The sequence below is a fragment of the Carya illinoinensis genome, chromosome 14 (genome assembly GCF_018687715.1).
Source record: "Carya illinoinensis cultivar Pawnee chromosome 14, C.illinoinensisPawnee_v1, whole genome shotgun sequence".
Classification (NCBI taxonomy): domain Eukaryota; kingdom Viridiplantae; phylum Streptophyta; class Magnoliopsida; order Fagales; family Juglandaceae; genus Carya; species Carya illinoinensis.
The window spans coordinates 2,409,216-2,427,413 of record NC_056765.1 but is presented as its reverse complement, the minus strand read 5'-3'; the positions used below and the strand labels follow the sequence as shown (position 1 = coordinate 2,427,413).

Genomic DNA, 18,198 nt, shown 5'->3' with positions numbered 1-18,198 from the left:
TTTTTTTTTTTTTTTCCTTTTTATAACGAAAGTCTACATGTTATTATTATTATTATTTTTGTTTAAAAAAATACCCTAATACCCATAACCGAAGGTGACACCGTGACACGATTGTTAGGGTTTCGGCTTCCCAAACACACCCTTGATACGAAAGAAACCTACCCCATATAGAAGAGATCTAAATGTTCAAAATAGAGAGAGAAGTTACTAATTACTCTCGAGGCTATTAATGCCGGCCGGGTACTAAGCGGAGCCTCCCAAAGTGAGATTGAGTGACGGGGGCGGCGTGCAAGAGTAGTCGACGGCGCTGCTCTAGCTGGGGCTTAGGAAGTGAGAGAGAAGTTAATTTGAGGAGTTTTGCTACATACAAGCACAGTCGCGTACTAATTTGTGTACCAATACTGATTTATTCATATTTAAAATTTAAATTAATACTGTTTTCAATAAAACCTACTTTTTGACCAATCACATCACATTAGTGCACATATTAGTGCATAATTGTGCTTGCAACTATATTTTTCCTAATCTGAGCAAGAGCTAGGGTTTTTGTTACCAGTTCTGCTATAGGTAGTCTATTTTGCGCGGAAAAAACTAATGTAGACGATTTCGTGCACCCACAACAAAATCATGTGGCTGTTAAATGAAACGGTGCGCACGGAGAAGCAAAACGAAGACAAAAAATGGTGTCGACGTTTGAAACGGTGCATACCAAAATGGTCTCATCTTCTCTTCGTCATGCTCTCCGAAGTCAAACTGAAGCTTCTCTTCTTCACAGCTCCCTTCTCTTCTGTAACCCTAACCATAGCCGAAACAACGAAAACCAAATTTTCTCCATTCCGCCATAGCCTTTGATACCAGCTTATTCTCTCATTTTCTCCTCTCCAATCCTCGGCAAGGACTCTATCGCCATTATTGCGAAAATCTTCCCACAAGTGCAGTCACAAATTAACCAGAGTTTTGAATAGAACTGCTGAAAACCTAGACCTATTACACCTGACGAATCTCTCTTTCTCTTGCAAATTCAATGAAATCAGCTATCCAAATGACGAGAACTAGAATGATTGGTACAAGATGAACAAAATTATTGAAGGAGATGAAAGTTAGGCACTGATTCTGCAGCCGAACTTGGGGACTGTACGGAATGATTCTGCAGCGGAACTTGGGGACTGTACGGAAAGGCCGCTGCCTTGAAATTGCAGGAAATAAGAACTGAAAGCAACCACGAGAGGGTAAAGCCAAGCATTTCTAGGGGCTAGGAAGCTCGGAATCCTCCAAGTGCAAAGCTTTTTTAGATTAAAAGTAATGGAAAAAACTTAATAAAAGATTTTCCTGAGAACTTCAGTTTCTTTTCTCCTTCCTTCGCTTCCCTTTTACTTCTTGTGAAACATGTGAGAAAGAGGGCAGTAGGTGAAAAGCTAGCGATGACTAGACGGCATAGAAGCTGCTTCGACTGTATCGTAATCGGAAAAATCTTGGAAGAATTTGTGCATCAATTCGTGCATCGGCATTGATACGAAATGTATATGTCTATAAAACGATGTGAATTAAAAAAGAAAATAATTTTTATAAGTAAGAATTTTTTTTTTCTCACTGAAATTTTCTTATATTTAATTTTAATAAAAAAAAGCATCAATATGCTAATTAATGCGTAAACTTACTCGTATTTCAAAACTCAAAATTTATAATAACCAGGTCTCTCACCCTTTTACCAATTATTTTTTTAAATTTATCCTGCCATGTCAGCAGGAGTGTAAAAAGTGTGCGCTAAATGACAAATTATTCTTGCAGTCTGCGCACTAAATCGCATATACATGTTAACATATAATCATTTAATAAAATAATTTAAATTAAAATATAAATAATTTTTATGAGATAAAAATTTTTATTTTCTCTTTATTTTTTTTAATGCACCAAATCGTTTGTACCTAACCAGACTCATAAATTTTATATATATATATATAAATATAATCCAAAATCCGGATTTCATAATCGGATCAGGACTGCATTGATCTGGATTTTATAATGCGGTTCCGACTAATAAATCCGCCGAAATCCAAAACGGAACCGGATACTCAGTTCAGTTGAAAAGTCCTACTATCTTTCTCTCTTTATGTGAGAGGAAGTTGACGATAGTAGTTTGGGCTGGGCTTGATCATAGTTTGGGCTCATTGTTATCTCAACCAAGATACGCAAGACGAAAGAAAATATATAGCCCAACTCGATCGTTCCCATCCATTGCCCATTAAAATATAAATGCTTCGGGGGTTAAAATCTCTGTTAAATATTTCATATATTATTAAAAAATAATTTTAAAATATCAATTTGACTTTTTTTTTAAAAAATAGCTAAAGAAAGCAATTCTCCATCTATCGAGAAGCAAGGTAATAAAATATAAATTAAATTATAATATATTTATATTATCATAAAAATAATTTTATAATTTAACACATCGTTAATTTATAAATTTATTTAGGTAAAATTCTGATCTTATTAGAGCATTTCTCTTATAATTTATTATCAGGAACGTAAGGAGCGCGTGCTCCAAGCTCAAATATGAGCACGTGAGAACGACGAAACGGCTTTGATTGAAGCATGGAATCCCGAAAGTTTGTGTGAGATGGAGGGTATCCAATGATTGTACAGAAGTGCGTGATCGGTCGAGCCGAAGCAATGTGACACGCACGAATGCAATCAGGAACCACTTGGCCTAAAGTAAAATGCTAGTGCACGTGAACCCCCTGCATGTTCCCCACGTGACCTCCACTCTTCCTTGTCCCCACAAATCTCTTCCCATCCTACTCAAAATTAAACAAATAATTAATTTTTGTTATAAACTATCTTGAATTGTATGATCAGATTTATCTAATCGTCAAATGCATAGTGCCAGCATAGTACTAGCATAGTGCCAGCATAGTACTGGCATAGTGAATGGCCAACATAGCACAGTACATAGTGCTAGTATAGTACTCCATAGTAACTGGCATAGTGAATGGCCGACATAGCACAGTGCATAGTGCTAGCATAGTACTGCATAGTAAACTAGCATAGTTCCCTTTGTACGCCTATATATATCGTTAAATTTTTTAAGAAATTCATAAGTTTCATAACTTCTCTGAGCTCTATCTCTCTATCTCTCTCTCATTTAAGAAAGTTTTATAACACGTTATCAGCACGAAAGTTCTGACAATTTTGAAGCTAGTAGTCCTCTACTTCAAGTAAGTTTTTCAATATATTTTTATATTCCTGATTTATATATGTAAAAAATGTCAAATCTTACAAAATTGGAATTCGTTGCTCTTGACATTTCTGGAAAAAATTATTTATCTTGGATCCTTGATGCTGAGATCCATCTGGATGCGATGAAGCTAGGAAATACAATTAAAGAAGGAAATCAAGGGTCCCTGCAGGACCGTGCTAAGGCAATGATTTTCCTTCGGCACCATCTTCATGAAGAATTAAAAACTGAGTATATAACGGTGAAAGATCCACTTGTTTTGTGGAATGATTTAAGGGAGAGATATGAACACCAGAAAACTGTAATCCTCCCAAAAGCTCGTCATGATTGGATGCACCTGAGGTTGCAAGACTTCAAGAGTGTTAGTGAGTATAACTCTGCACTCTTTAAAATTAGCTCTCTATTGAAATTATGTGGTGAAAAAGTCACTGATGATGACTTGTTAGGGAAGACATATACTACTTTTCATGCCTCGAATGTGCTCCTGCAGCAGCAGTATCGAGAGCGAAAGTTCAAAAAATATTCTGAACTTATATCTTGTCTTCTATTAGCTGAGCAAAATAATGAGCTTTTGTTAAGAAATCACCAGTCACGTCCTACTGGTTCTATATCATTTTCTGAAGTGAATGGTACTAGATTTACATCATTCCCAAAAGTGAATGGTGCATCTTTTCAAAGAAAACGAGGGTGTGGACGTGGTAGGAAAAACTATGGAAGTGAAGGTTCTAGAAGTGACCACACTAAAAGGGACAATAATAGATATACACCGTACCACCAGAAGTGGTTCAACTCAGAGAAGGGCAATGGTCCCCAAAACAAATTTTTAAAGAAAGATGAAGATGGATGTCATAGATGTGGTATGACTAGACATTGGACTCGTATATGTCGTACAGATAAGCACTTGGTTGACTTATACCAATCTTCTATAAAAGAAAAAATAAAGAAATTTGAAACAAATTTTACTGAACCATCATATGCTTTAGATTCTATAGATGGAGAAGATATTACAAGTCTTGATGTTTCTGATTTCTTTGAGGATTCTAGTGGTAGAGTTGATCATGAAAGTGTTCCTTTTTAATTAATGTATTTCCTTTATCTTATTATAAAATATTTTTATATTCTGCAATGTTTTGTAGTAATGAAAGTTTTATTTATTCTTTTACACTTGTTATAAATTATTGATGATATGATTTATCTGAAAATGGAAATGGAGCATCCCTGAATGATCACCCTAAATCAATAATTTTATTGAGTATCTCATATGAGTGATACTTGTACCAAAAGCTCATTATGATTTATGCACCTGAAGTTGCATAATTGAAATTGTGGAAAGAATATATATTTGAATGAACGTCTCGAATGTGCTCCTGAAGTAGCAATATCGAGTATGCTCCTGAAGTAGCAATATAAAATGTAAACGTTCACAATATATTATAAATTTATATCAGGTCTTTCAGTGACTGAACAAAATAATAAGCTTTTAATAAGAATCATTAGTCACGTCTTACTAGATCTATATCATTCCCTGAAGTGAATGATAATGAATTTATATCATTCTATTCCCTGAAGTGAAAAGAATAATGCGTTTCATTCAAAAAAACTAAGAGATTGGACGTGATAATGAATATCTTTTCGGGCCAGAAGCTCGTATTGGAAAAGCTGTAAGCTTTCTCTTTGAGATGATATTATACAAATTATTGAATCAAATATTATGATGCATCAAAAGGTGATATGATTCAAAATATTTATATCTTTTCATAGTTATCTTGATCATCCAAAATCAATTACGATAAGTCGAATAATTTTCATATGGACGTCCATAAAAGAACCAGAAGATTCTTTTACTATAAAGTCTTACCACTAGAAGTGGAAAGAAAAATTTGCTTGAAGCAAATAAGATGAAATTATTCAACGTTATCTTGATTATTATATGTGAACCAGAATTTTAGATGATAATTAAATTTTGGATGCAATAAGATGAAAATGTCTCATATTCTAGCTGCTAAAATCCCAGCGAGGATTGAAGTCCCTATAGGACAATTAAGAAATTCAGCAGTCTGAAAGCATGTGAGACGTATTGATACAAAAGATAGAGCATTTCAAAAGAGAAAAACACAAATAATTTGGTACTCCTGAAGAGGCCATACCCACAGAACAAGCAATAAAGTCCATCCAAATTTTCTGTATAAAATTCTCCTATATAAACTCTTAAAGAGTATAAATCTCCTGAAGAGTGCCTCCTGAAGAGGTTTTTCATGAAAATGTCTTCCCTTGAAGAGGGACAGGTACCTGAAAATAACGAGATCTCGATACATTTCATGAATATTGGAGAAATTATGGATATAAATAAAATCGTTGTCGACAATGTATTTCCATATGAGATGGCAATTGACATTACCAGAAGTAATGATGAAAGTGAATCAAGAATCGTCGAAGAATACGACGTAAAATATTGGCCAAATTTGAAAGAAACAATTCCTGCAGAATTGATTCACTAGTAAAATATGATGCATCGGGACTTATAGTCCAAACACCTAAAAGAGGTGATGCTTGTTGAATGTCAGTGGGTATTTATGGAAAGAAAATAAAAATGTGATATATATAAATCACGAGTCAGTTTCTCAATTCCTGCAGAATTGATATCACTAAGTAAAATGTGATAAATTTGGACTTGAAGTCCAAACACCTAAAGATGTGATTTTTGTTAAATATCAGTGGATATTTATATATATAATATAAAAAGCCTGAAACTTTTAATATGAAAATGTGATATAGAAATTACAAGTTAGTTTCTCGAAAAAACAATATTGATATGATTTTAAAGTGGTTGAAATCATATTGAGATTTTTATTAGCTTGAAAGTTACCAAGAGTTTGGATATGCATGATTAACTGCATATTTATATGGATCATTGGATCATGATATATATATGAAAATCCCTGAAGGATAGAAAATGTCTGAAGCTTCTAATATGAATATATCTGGAAATATGTATCCTATCAAGTTTCAAAGATCCTTATATGATCTAAAGCAATCCAAATGCAAATGGAAACAAACTATTATTGCAGTTTATATATATGATTTAAATGTCATTGAGGCTCCAAAAGAGCTCATAAAAACTGTACATATCTGAAATATAAATCTGAAACCTTTGCGGCTTCAAAGGGAAGATAGATGATGTTATTAGTCATGAAATACCATCTTTTAATACAATTAATATTTCAGATTCATATTATGGGTTTGATATGAAGTGTGCATTATTAAAAAAGAAATAAAAGGGAGCACACAGAACATCTACCAAAAGATAGAAACACAAATATGAATATTTGTGAAATATTATTTTATTATCTTGAAGTAAGAATTACAGAAATTTGAGGCACTTTGGCTCATTCTTTAAATGTTCTTGTTCTTCAAGAATTTGCATGGCATCCCTATCTAAAGGGATGAGCAATCGAAAAGAAGATTTAAGCAAGGATTTTAAATTCCTATTCTCTTACTTTATTGATTCTATCTTCATGTTGGACTCCAGAAGAAGTCGCTGAAGTATAGCAATATTCTCGTGGAGATTGTCAACTCCACAAGTTCTGGATTGCAGTCGCTGAGAAAATGCGACAATGGATGATGAGTATCGGGTACCGAGACTCACAAGCTCATAGATAGCTTCATTATCTGACCTATGAGTCAGATCATTATATTGTATGATAGCACCTGTGGTAGAAGCAGGAACAGCTGATGAACGAGGTGCAGAGTACCTCATATATTGGCCACGAGAAGATCGCTGAGCCATTGTAGGATAAGAATGCAGAAAGAGATTGCAGAGTAAAAATGCAGTATGATTACAGAAAATTGAAGAAGATGAGATGCGAATGAAGATGAGCTGAATATCTCTTTTATAGAGAAAATTATGATACAGCATCTCTCGTGAAGCAAGGGAAAAGAGACGGAATATAGCTTCATAGCTCTGCGGCGCCTGATAGCACGTCTGACAACTGCGGTGCCTGACAGCACGCCTGACACCTACAGAGGAGTTGAAAATCTGCGGTGCTTGTCTGATCTTAAAAGGCTGGCCACCTTTTTTATTAAAAAATGAGGTTAGCAGTTTAATGTTGATGAATTCTCCACTAACTTTGTTATTTACAAGAACTCCAGAAGAGTACAACTCCAGAAGAGTAGTGATGAGCAGAAAGATCCAGTTGTGATTATTTTATCAACATGGATCAAGTCCACAGTTAGTTAGATGTACAAATGCGAGTTATCTTTCAGATACACACAAGAAAATTATTGCAATTCATGAGAAGAAAGTTGAAATTGATATCAAGAAGATACGGTCAAGTAAAAATCTGGCAGATTTATTCACTAAAGCATTACCAACTGCAACATTTAAGAAGATTATGCAGAACAGTGGAATGCGGAGGTTTGAAGACTTGTTATCATGCACTACCAACTGCAACATTTAAGAAGATTATGCAGAACATTAGAATGCGGAGATTTGAAGACCTGTTATCATGCACTTTTCAGGGGAAGTAATGTCTTGAAGACTTGTGCTGATTGTACTCTTTTTCCTTCGCTAAGGTTTTATCCCACTGGATTTTCCTTTGCAAGGTTTTAATGAGGCAATCCTAAAACACTCGGCGATACACATGAATACTGTACTCTTTTTCCTTCGCCATTGATTTTTTCCCACAGGGTTTTTCCTTGGCAAGGTTTTAACGAGGCATATTCTTTAAATATGGTCATCCAAAGGGGAAGTGTTATAAACTATCTTGAATTATATGACCACATTTATCTAGTCGTCAAATGCATAGTGCTAGCATAGTGCCAGCATAGTACTGGCATAGTGAATGGCCGACATAGCACAGTGCATAGTGCCAGCATAGTACTGCATAGTAACTGGCATAGTGAATGACTGACATAGCACAGTGCATAGTGCCAGCATAGTACTGCATAGTAAGCTAGCATAGTTCCCTTTGTACGCCTATATATATCGTTGAATTCTTTAAGAAATTCATAAGTTTCATAACTTCTCTGAGCTCTATCTCTCTATCTCTCTCTTTTAAGAAAGTTTTATAACAATTTTAAAATAATACTAGGTAGAGTTAAGATGCAAAGACTCGCATATTCTCTCTCTTTTTTTTTTAAGAATTTATTATTAAAAAAATAATTTTTTTATAATTTTATATTTATTTATTTTTAAAATATACAAAATTTATATACTCTAAAACTATAAATATAATTTTTATTAATTTTATTTTCACTAAAATTGACTTTCACAATCATTTTTTGACTGAGCACAAATAATAATATTTATTAAAAATTGTAATCATATTACGCTAATTACTACTTGATCACCAATTAAATTGCATCTTGCTTTCTTACAACGCCAATAAGTCCATCCATAGGATAGTTAATAAAGAATTGAGCTTAGAAGACAATCTAATATAAAAGGAGACCTAAAATAAAAATTTATTTATTTTTGTTGACCTCACTTCTTCTTTTTAAGAAAGAAAACATACTCATTTGTGGTTCGAATTTAAAACCCGCGTTTAAATATTACATAAAATTATCGCTCATTTTGAAAATTTAAACTGAACAGGAGAGATACATATAAGATTCGTTTAGACACATATAAGATTCGTTTAGACACTTATAATATCTTATAGTGTTTGATAATAGTAATAAAATAGTAGTGAAATAGTTTAAATTAAAATATTTTATTAGATATTAAGAAACAAGAGAATAAGTTTAATAAAAATATTATAAAATTATTTGAATTTTATTTTTATTTTAAAATTTAAAAAAGTTGTATTATTTTTTGAATTTTATTTTAAAGTTTGAAAAATTTTTATTAGATTTTATATTTGGATAATTATTAGGTACTGAAATGAAATAGTTAAAAAATTAAAATTAAAAAATGTTTTATAAAATGATATTTTTGAAAGAAATATAAGAATATATGAGATTATCGCATGTACTAACTAGCCCTTAAGTATTTATATTATATTATTAACATATTATTTAATTAATGTCATTTAAAATATTTATACAAATAAAAGTAAATATTATAAATTTAATTTTTTTAATTGAGATTTTGAATATTTTTGTCAGCTTTCAAGGTTTCATTACGTAGATGATACAAAGCGCGTGACGCTACGAGAGCGGAGAGTCGGAAACCCATTTGAAGTTCGTAGTCAATGGTCAACCAGCGACAAAGCCGCTTTCTAACAGATAGTGGTAATAAAAGCTGAGACAACGACATCTTACAAAACTCTCTCTCTCTCTCTCTCTATATATATTCTTAACCACAGTTAAATTTAGTATTAACCATGATTAAATCCAGCAAGGTTAATAGCAAAGCCAATTATCAACTCATTATTTTGGCAATGCCAATTGTATTTTCGTTGAGCCAATGGCCTATCTGACACGAATCATCATTAAATCTATTCCCTCTCTGTCTGTTGCTATATATATACAGTCCCATCCATTATTCCCACTGCTACTGCAGAAAGATAGAGCGAGAGGGGCTGTGGGCATCACACCACCCTGACAAAAGTTCCAGTAATTTTCCTATCTTTCTTTTCGGTTTTGCTTTCTCAGAATCCAAACGCTACGCCTGTTATTTACTGGAAGAAAACAGAGCAGCTTGGTGTTTGTTAGAGAGAGAGAGAGAGATAGGGAGAGAGTTTGGACGTTGCTTTGATGGGAGAAATTAGAGGGAAAATGGGTGAGAAAGACGATGGGTTGGGGTTGGGATTGGGATTGGGTTTGGGTTTGGGCTTACGGTGTGATGGGAGTCGGAGTTCTCTGAAAGTGAGTCCCATGCACAACCCTTCACAGTTGGTGCAGAAACACAAGAGTTCTTGGAATGAGATGTTTCATTTACCTGGTAAGCTATGGAATTTCATTTTATTTTTCTCTCTATTTTAGTTTATATGATCTTTTTTGTCCTCATTTTTGAACTAAAGAATCTGATAGATTTCAAGATTAATGTCGGTATTAATAGACTGCCTTTTATGATCTACTGTCTGAATATATTCATTTGTTGCTCGAATAATACGATTTTTTCCCGATAACTGTTGCATTTTTGCTTTTACTGGGCTTTTGGTCCTTTTCATTTAGCAGCCGCGATAGTATATCCCATTAAAGATAGAAGCTTTCAACCTCAGATCCGCGATATTTGCTAGCCATTAGAGCACATGCCTTTATTTTTTGTATGAGGACGTTCAACATTATTTTTCTGACATATTAAAGAACTGATTCGACAATCTTTTCATTTTTTTCTCTACCATCCAGAAGTAATTATTAGAAAATTTTATCGGAAATATTTCTTCGAAATTCACGTAGAAACTCGTTCACAGATCGAAACCCAGATGCGAGGTCGACGTTCCTGGGTGGAGTGGACGTGAACCAGTTGGCGGACTGTGAGGATGAAAATGCGGTTTCTTCACCGAACAGCACGATATCGAGCATCAGCGGAAAGAGGAGCGAGAGATCAGAGCCAAACGGAGAAGAAAATGAGGCTGACAGGGATTCGTGCCCTCGCGAGAGCGACGAGGAAGATGGCGGCGACCCGTCAAGAAAGAAACTCAGGCTGTCAAAGGAGCAGTCTTTGGTTCTGGAGGAGACCTTCAAAGAGCACAATACTCTGAACCCGGTGAGTGATCACTGGTCAATACTCTTTTTATGTTATGTTTTCATGTTGGGTTGAATTGTCAGTATTAATTGGAGAAGAATTGAGTTGGCTCAGAGGGGGTTACAATTTGGTAATTTTTTGGTGATACGAGGGTGAAAGCTGAACATGGATTTTTATTTATTTATTTATTTATTTATTTTATTTTTTTTATGCGGAACTAACGTGGTTTCAGAAGCAAAAGATGGGTTTGGCAAAGCAGCTGAATCTGAGCCCCAGACAAGTGGAGGTGTGGTTTCAGAACAGGAGGGCAAGGTGAGATATTTCTCCCCTGAAGTAGGGGTATTTTTGTCATTTCATATATAAGGGTGGAATGGTCTTTTCAAGTAATAATATTGTAACATTACTAAAAAAAATTTTATGTGCAGTCATTTATGCGTATTCTATTAATATGATTGGCTGTGTTATTTTTTTAAATATAAAATAAATATTTTAGCCAATTCCACAAGTGAAATGTACAAAAAAATATATAAAGTGATATATATATATATATATATATATTGCAAAACTCAACATTACTAACTCCTGCTTCTATGATTTACATCAAGATTTTTGCTGCTTTCGAAGACAACGTGGATGGCTGCCAAGACATGATTGATTTTTCCGAACTTTTTGTCCAAATTACTGTTGGTAGCAGCATTAGTGGTGGATTTGGCGGATGTCTCAAATGCTTTTGTCTTTGTTGTTTTGGGTGCAACTCATTTGCAGGACCAAATTGAAGCAAACAGAGGTGGATTACGAGTACTTGAAGAGGTGTTGTGAGAATCTAACGGAGGAGAACAGGCGGCTTCAGAAGGAGGTGCAGGAGCTTAGAGCACTGAAACTCTCCCCGCAGTTTTACATGCACATGAACCCTCCCACCACCCTCACCATGTGCCCTTCATGTGAGCGTGTGGCTGTCTCATCTTCCTCCACGGCTGCCCCGATTGGCCCGACCCCTCGCCTGGTGGTTCCCAACGTCCAACGGCCCATACCCATTAACCCGTGGGCAAAAGTACCATTCGATGCACCCACTTCACGATCGTGATTCCTTACTCGAGTAAGGGCATTGCGGTCAAGCTACGGAGTCGAAGCAAGGGCAGTGTGGTCGTCAGGAGATAAAGATAATTAATTGGATATGATTTGGTCAACTGAAGAATTGGGCATATGAGCATATCCAATTTTCTCAAGTCAAGTCAAGATAGAGCAAAAAGAAAAGATTCCAAAAGGTGGCCTAGATAAGATAAGAGAACATTTTTGGTCATGCATGTCAAGTAGGATGACAACACAACTCCCACCCCAAGGAAGATGATCGAGTAGGATGATTTTAGTGGCAACAATGAGATTCTGAAACGTTATTTTTTCTTTTCTTTTCTTTTCAATTGCTATTGTCAGTTGATTATATATGAAGATTTATACAAGGATTTTCTATTTTAACGAATATTCTCTCTCAAATGTTTCTAGAAATGTCATGAAAAGATGATTTTTTTTTTTAATGTCGAAAATGGAAAACAAAACGTATTTAAGTTATAGATATGTTTACTATTTTGTGCAATTGATCAGAGATGGCATCATCTATATATCGTGGTGAGATAATCAAATCTCATTGAGATGATTTTCTACAAATCCAAATTTTGGGAGATCCTAAAGCACAATGAGATGATTTTGAAGATGCATGGCATCCTCTGTGCAAGGTTGTCAATTAGAGTAGATAAAATCCAGCTATTCCCTGAGTCAACACAAAAGTATAGAATAATATGGACATCGAGAAGAAAAGAAAAGTGGGGCATCGACCACTCTGCTCATTCCTTAAGCATTGATTTGAGAGCATCAGAATCTAACTATTCTGGTTTCCACCATCGGTAGCAACTTCTCTAACAGGAATAAAAGTTGATGGGTCCTACCATAGAATGGGAGCTTCTTTTTCTCTTTTTTCTTTTTTTGACAACAGGAACCATCCCTCAGCAGAGCCCTTTGGACTCACCTATGGAATCTAAACTCCCGGGGAGACCAACACATCAACCCACCACCATGGCCTCTCACTTAAATCGCAGTATGATCTTAGGGGAAATCAAACCTGTGACATGGAGCTCATTCATATAAGTTTGCCCTTACCACTTGGGCTACCCACTAGTGGGTGAACGGAAGCTACCTTTATATTCCCTCACAAACCAGAATGTAATCTGTACAACATACAGATTTTTTTTTTCTTCTAACACTTATGCTTACATTTATTAATTGTATGGTTTCCAAATGTTTTTCATCTCAATCTCCTTAAATAGCAAATATTTCCATTATTTCAAATAAGGAATAATGCTACCTTTATCTTCAATCTTTTAACTGTTCCTACTTCTCATCTCTGCATACCATTGACAACTCCTGTATGACAACTTCAAGGCTAATCAATTCAAATCAACAACCAATGATAGTATTTATTTCAATTGGGAGCTACATTCCTTTTCATATATTAGAAATCGCTTATCTACTATTTTGGGTGCGTGTAGTGGGGAAGACTACAGATGAGTCGGTGCTTGTAAATTAATCACTGATCCACCCGTGGGAAGAACAATTTCACTTTCTCTAGGTGTGCCTCAACAAAGAACTAATTGCACCAACTACTATCACAACACAAGCCCTTGAATTGTTATGCAATGCTAAGCTGCATTCAACTTCTGAGTTCTGAACACAACTTCGATGCCTACACGTTATCGTCACAGATCTACCAACTTCTACTTTTGGTGTCACTGATATTTTTCAGTCTCCATATCGCCAAGCATAGGCGAATCTCTGTGAAGTTAGGCCTACATAGAGGCAATTGAACAGAGCAAAGCAACCAAACATTTTCTACCCAAAGTGAGGAACCATCTTTTAGTGTTCTCAAGAACAAATAATTCATATTATGAATGCCTAACTATAGACAAAGATGCAAAATTTATTCTACAGTGAAATTTTCCAAAAGTTCTTACAATTAAAGACAGATTATAAGCTGCCGTTCGACATACATACCTGAGGGGATGATAGTAAATGACAATAAAAAATTCTTCAAGACATCGTCTTTTTTTATGCAAGGTGTGGGGAAGTTAAACAGTATTCACTGTGTCAGCAAGGGAGCGTAGTATGCATCCCAAACCGGCTCTCTCTGTCAGTTTTTCATGGATGTGAAGGCACTGATCACATGTGAGGCGATCTCCAGTGGACAACCCTCTGTACAAGTACCTGGGAATGATACCAACAATCTCAAATTGTTAAATTTGCCAAACATATTACATCCTCTTTGTTTTATGTGGATGGTTTTTTACACTTTCTGTGAATGGAGCACTGTTATTGGCAATGATTCTTCTACTTTGTTGATTTTCTGGATCCCTTACAGCTTAGAAGATTCTCTTGTATACTCAATGTGCACTTGAATTTTTTTTCTTTCTTTAAAACAGTTTTTCCTTAATAAAAAGACAGGAAAGGAAAGAGAGAAATTCCGCATAGGCATGAGGAGTTGAGATGTTTTACCGAGAAGTTGAAGGCAGCCTAGAAGAAGTCTAATGACGCATAGCAGCGGAAAGGTAGGCCAAAGACTGTACATGCAGAGAGTTGGTTTCGAAGAACAGGATGGATGCATAACAGAGTAGATTGCTAAATATAACATTATCAGAGAATCTCTTTTACCTAGTGACATCATGGTAGTAGAGATTTCAAGTCATGTGCATAACAAACCCCATTTTTGAATTGCAGTTTTCTTTTGAGATAAGAGCACAAATTAAAAGAAGGTAAAAAGACAAATGTTATGAGTGGAGGTGAACGGTGAGTCATGCACCATTTGCTCCTTTGGCATACTAGGCACCCTAGCACCGTTTCTTTCTTTGTTTTATTAGGCACCCACCCCTTAGTTTCTGCAGCAGATTGCTGCACCGTAAGTGGCCTGCTCTCCTATAAATAGGAGAGCTTAAATGTGCAGAATTGAGTAGAGTGTGGGAGAGAAAGAAGAGAGCAAGAGAGTGGGTGAGCAGAGAGAGTTTACAAGAGAGTTTTTTGTAAAAATTATTTCATAGTGAAATTACAGCAGCTGTGGACGTAGGCAATTGCCGAACCACGTTAAATTTCATCCCTCCTTTATTTAGAATCATCTCTGTCTCCGACCAACTCCCAACAACTGGTATCAGAGCTCTGGTTCGAGCTGTCTGAAAATTCAAGTTGCTCAAAATCAATTTTTGACATCTCCAGGGTGTTCCTCGCGTCAAGACGAATCCGTTGCCGTGAACAGAATAAAAAACGGAGGTCAGACGAGCCCACAAGCGCCCCTAGAAGATCGGCGCGTGCATCTGTTGCAACCCATGCGCTCCCACGCGCATCGGAGGTTGAAGACGAGTGATCCACATGTGTCCACGTGCCCCCACGCGCTCCAGAAGTTGAAGACGCGTGAAGGACATGCGCCCACGCACCCCCACGTGCCCTACAGAGGTTCAGCGCGTGTACTACACGCGCCTCACTCTCCCTCACGCGCACACAGTGCTGTAGCGCGTGCAATACACGCGCCCACTCGCACTGTGCAGCACGTGCATCCCACGCGCCAGACAGATCAGAACCGTCCATTTTTCAGATCCTTTTTGGGCTAGATCTAAGCCATTCGAGTCCGATTTCAACGATCAAATAGTGCTTTCCAACTATTTGGATCATTCCGGACTCATCTGTACAGTGAAAATTTTGAGATTCGCCATCAGTACATTCGATCTGAACCATCCACATGTTGCAGATCATTTTGGGTTAGATCACGCCAGTTGGAGTTCCATCGCGATGATCAAATAGTGCTGACAAACTATTTGGATCATTCCGGACTCGTTTCCAGCTAATTCGAGTGTTTCGGACGCAACGGTGATCTTTGTTTGTTTAAATTTGAACTCATTTATAAAGTTATGGCTGGAGAAGAAGCTAAAGGTGTTGGTATCGAGAAATTTGACGGTACAGACTTTGCCTACTGGAGAATGTAGATAGAGGATTATCTCCATGGGAAGAAACTACATCTTCCACTCCTAGGAAGAAAGCCAGATGACATGAGCAATAAAGATTGGAGTTTCCTTGATAGACAAGTGTTGGGAGTCATTCGACTAACACTGTCAAGATCAGTTGCACACAATGTGGGAAAGGAAAAGACCATAGCGGATTTGATGAAAGCTCTATCAGACATGTACGAGCAGCCATCAACCAATAACAAAGTGCATTTGATGTACAAGCTATTCTACTTGAGAATGGCAGAAGGAACTCCAGTTATTCAGCATCTGAATGAGTTAAACACCATCATCAATCAATTAGCTTTAGTGATGATTGAATTTGATGATGAAGTACGTGCACTGATTGCTCTGGCTCAATTGCCAAAAAGCTGGGAGGCCATGAGAACAGCTGTTAGCAATTCTTATGGCAAAACAAAGATGAAGTATCAAGATATCCGGGACCATATTCTTAGCGAGGAAGTTCGCAGAAGAGATACAGGAGAAGCATCAACTTCCAGTTTTGCCTTAAACCTCGAGACGAGAGGTAGAGGAGCTAGTAGAAGTTCAAATCAGGGCAGGTCAAAGTCCTGAAGAGGCAGAAGTAAATCTAGGTCCAGAAAACAAGTACAGTGCTAGAATTGTGGCAAGATTGGCTACTTCAAAAATAATTGCAAGGAAGCAAAGAAAAAGAATGAGCATGACTCTGCTAATGCCACAACAGAAGATCTCCGAGATGCCTTACTCCTTTCAGTCGACAACCAAATTGAATCTTGGGTGTTAGATTCAGGAGCCTCATTCCACACTACAACACACCGAGAAATCATGCAGAATTATGTCACTAGTGATTTCGGGAAGGTGTACTTAGCAGATGGTGAAGCGTTGGAAATCAAAGGCATGGGAGATGTACCAATCAATCTGCCCAATGGAAGTGCATGGTTGCTACAGAAGGTGCGACATGTTCCCAAACTCATGAGAAACCTTATTTCTGTAGGACAACTTGATGCTGATGGGCATTCGGTACTATTTACCGGTGGCACGTGGAAGATAACAAGAGGAGCTATGGTAGTAGCTCAAGGCACAAAAACAGGTACTCTATACATGACTTCTAACATTAGAGATACTGTTGCAATTGCTGACGCAAATGCCAATCTATGACATCAAAGGCTTGGTCATATGAGTGAGAAAGGAATGAAAATACTATTATCCAAGGGGAAGTTACCAAAGTTGGAATCAACTGATTTCGACATGTGTGAAGGTTGCATTTTTGGGAAGCAGAAAAAAGTTAGTTTCTTGAAAAATGGTAGAACTCCAAAGTCTACAAAGTTGGAGTTGGTGCACACAGATTTATGGGGGCCATCCCTAGTCGCTTCTCTTGGAGGATCGCGGTACTATGTTTCCTTTATTGATGACTCAAGTAGGAAAGTATGGGTTTATTTTTTGAAAAATAAATCTGACACATTTGATACTTTCAAGAAGTGGAAAGCCATGGTTGAAAATGAAACAGGCTTGAAGTTAAAATGTCTGAGGTCAGACAATGGTGGAGAGTACATCAACGGAGGGTTCAAAGAATTATGTGCTGCAAATGGGATTAGATTTCAGAAGACTATTCCTGGGACACCGCAGCAGAATGGCGTAGCTGAACGCATGAATAGAACTCTCAACGAACGTGCCAGAAGCATGAGGCTGAATTCAGGCTTGCCTGAATATTTTTGGATTGATGCAGTTAACACTGCAGTCTATTTGATTAACCGGGGACCTTCAGTTCCCTTAAAGTTCGATCTACCAGAGGAAGTCTGGAGCGAAAAGAAGGTAAATCTTTCCCATTTGAAAGTTTTTTGGCTGTTTATCATATGTTTACATAGATTCTACTGATCGTAACAAGTTAGAAGCCAAATCTAAAAAATATTTTTTCATCGGTTATGGTGATGAAGAATTTGGCTATCGATTTTGGGATGATAAAAATCGCAAAATCATCAAAAGTAGAAATGTGATATTTAATGAGCAGATTCTGTACAAAGCTAAGTCACAAGCTGAATCTGAGGAGCAGCCAAAGAAACCTGAGGTTGTTGACTTTGATGTTACTCGAGTCAACACTGATCAGAACGAGGATCAAGAAAATGATGATACACAGATCGAACAACGTACACCACTCACTGTTATTTGAAGATCTTCAAGGACAATCAGGCCACCACAGCGGTTCTCACCATCTCTATACTACATCTTGCTAACAGATAGTGGTGAACTGGAAAGTTATGATGAAGCTCTACGAATTGAAGATTCGATCAAGTGGGAGAAAGCCATGCAAGATGAGATGAAGT

The 18,198-nt window shown here is 36.5% G+C and overlaps 1 protein-coding gene across 1 annotated transcript; it reads left to right on the top strand.

The window, feature by feature from the left end:
- The first annotated feature begins 9,707 nt into the window (after nt 1–9,707).
- Nucleotides 9,708–12,342, top strand: LOC122294755 (homeobox-leucine zipper protein HAT3-like). The gene is made up of 4 exons (XM_043103688.1): nt 9,708–10,118; nt 10,591–10,886; nt 11,098–11,177; nt 11,631–12,342. The coding sequence occupies exons 1-4, from the start codon at nt 9,932–9,934 to the stop codon at nt 11,947–11,949; spliced, it is 882 nt and encodes a 293-aa protein (XP_042959622.1). The 5' UTR covers nt 9,708–9,931; the 3' UTR covers nt 11,950–12,342.
- Nucleotides 12,343–18,198: the final 5,856 nt, after the last annotated feature.

What these genes read in the sequence shown, in the direction of transcription:
- LOC122294755 (XM_043103688.1), top strand. Translation starts at nt 9,932, where the DNA reads ATGGGAGAAATTAGAGGGAAAATGGGTGAGAAAGACGATGGGTTGGGG. An exon ending in TGAGATGTTTCATTTACCTG is followed by an intron (nt 10,119 to 10,590) that starts GTAAGCTATGGA and finishes ACTCGTTCACAG; the next exon opens with ATCGAAACCCAGATGCGAGG. An exon ending in TTTCAGAACAGGAGGGCAAG is followed by an intron (nt 11,178 to 11,630) that starts GTGAGATATTTC and finishes ACTCATTTGCAG; the next exon opens with GACCAAATTGAAGCAAACAG.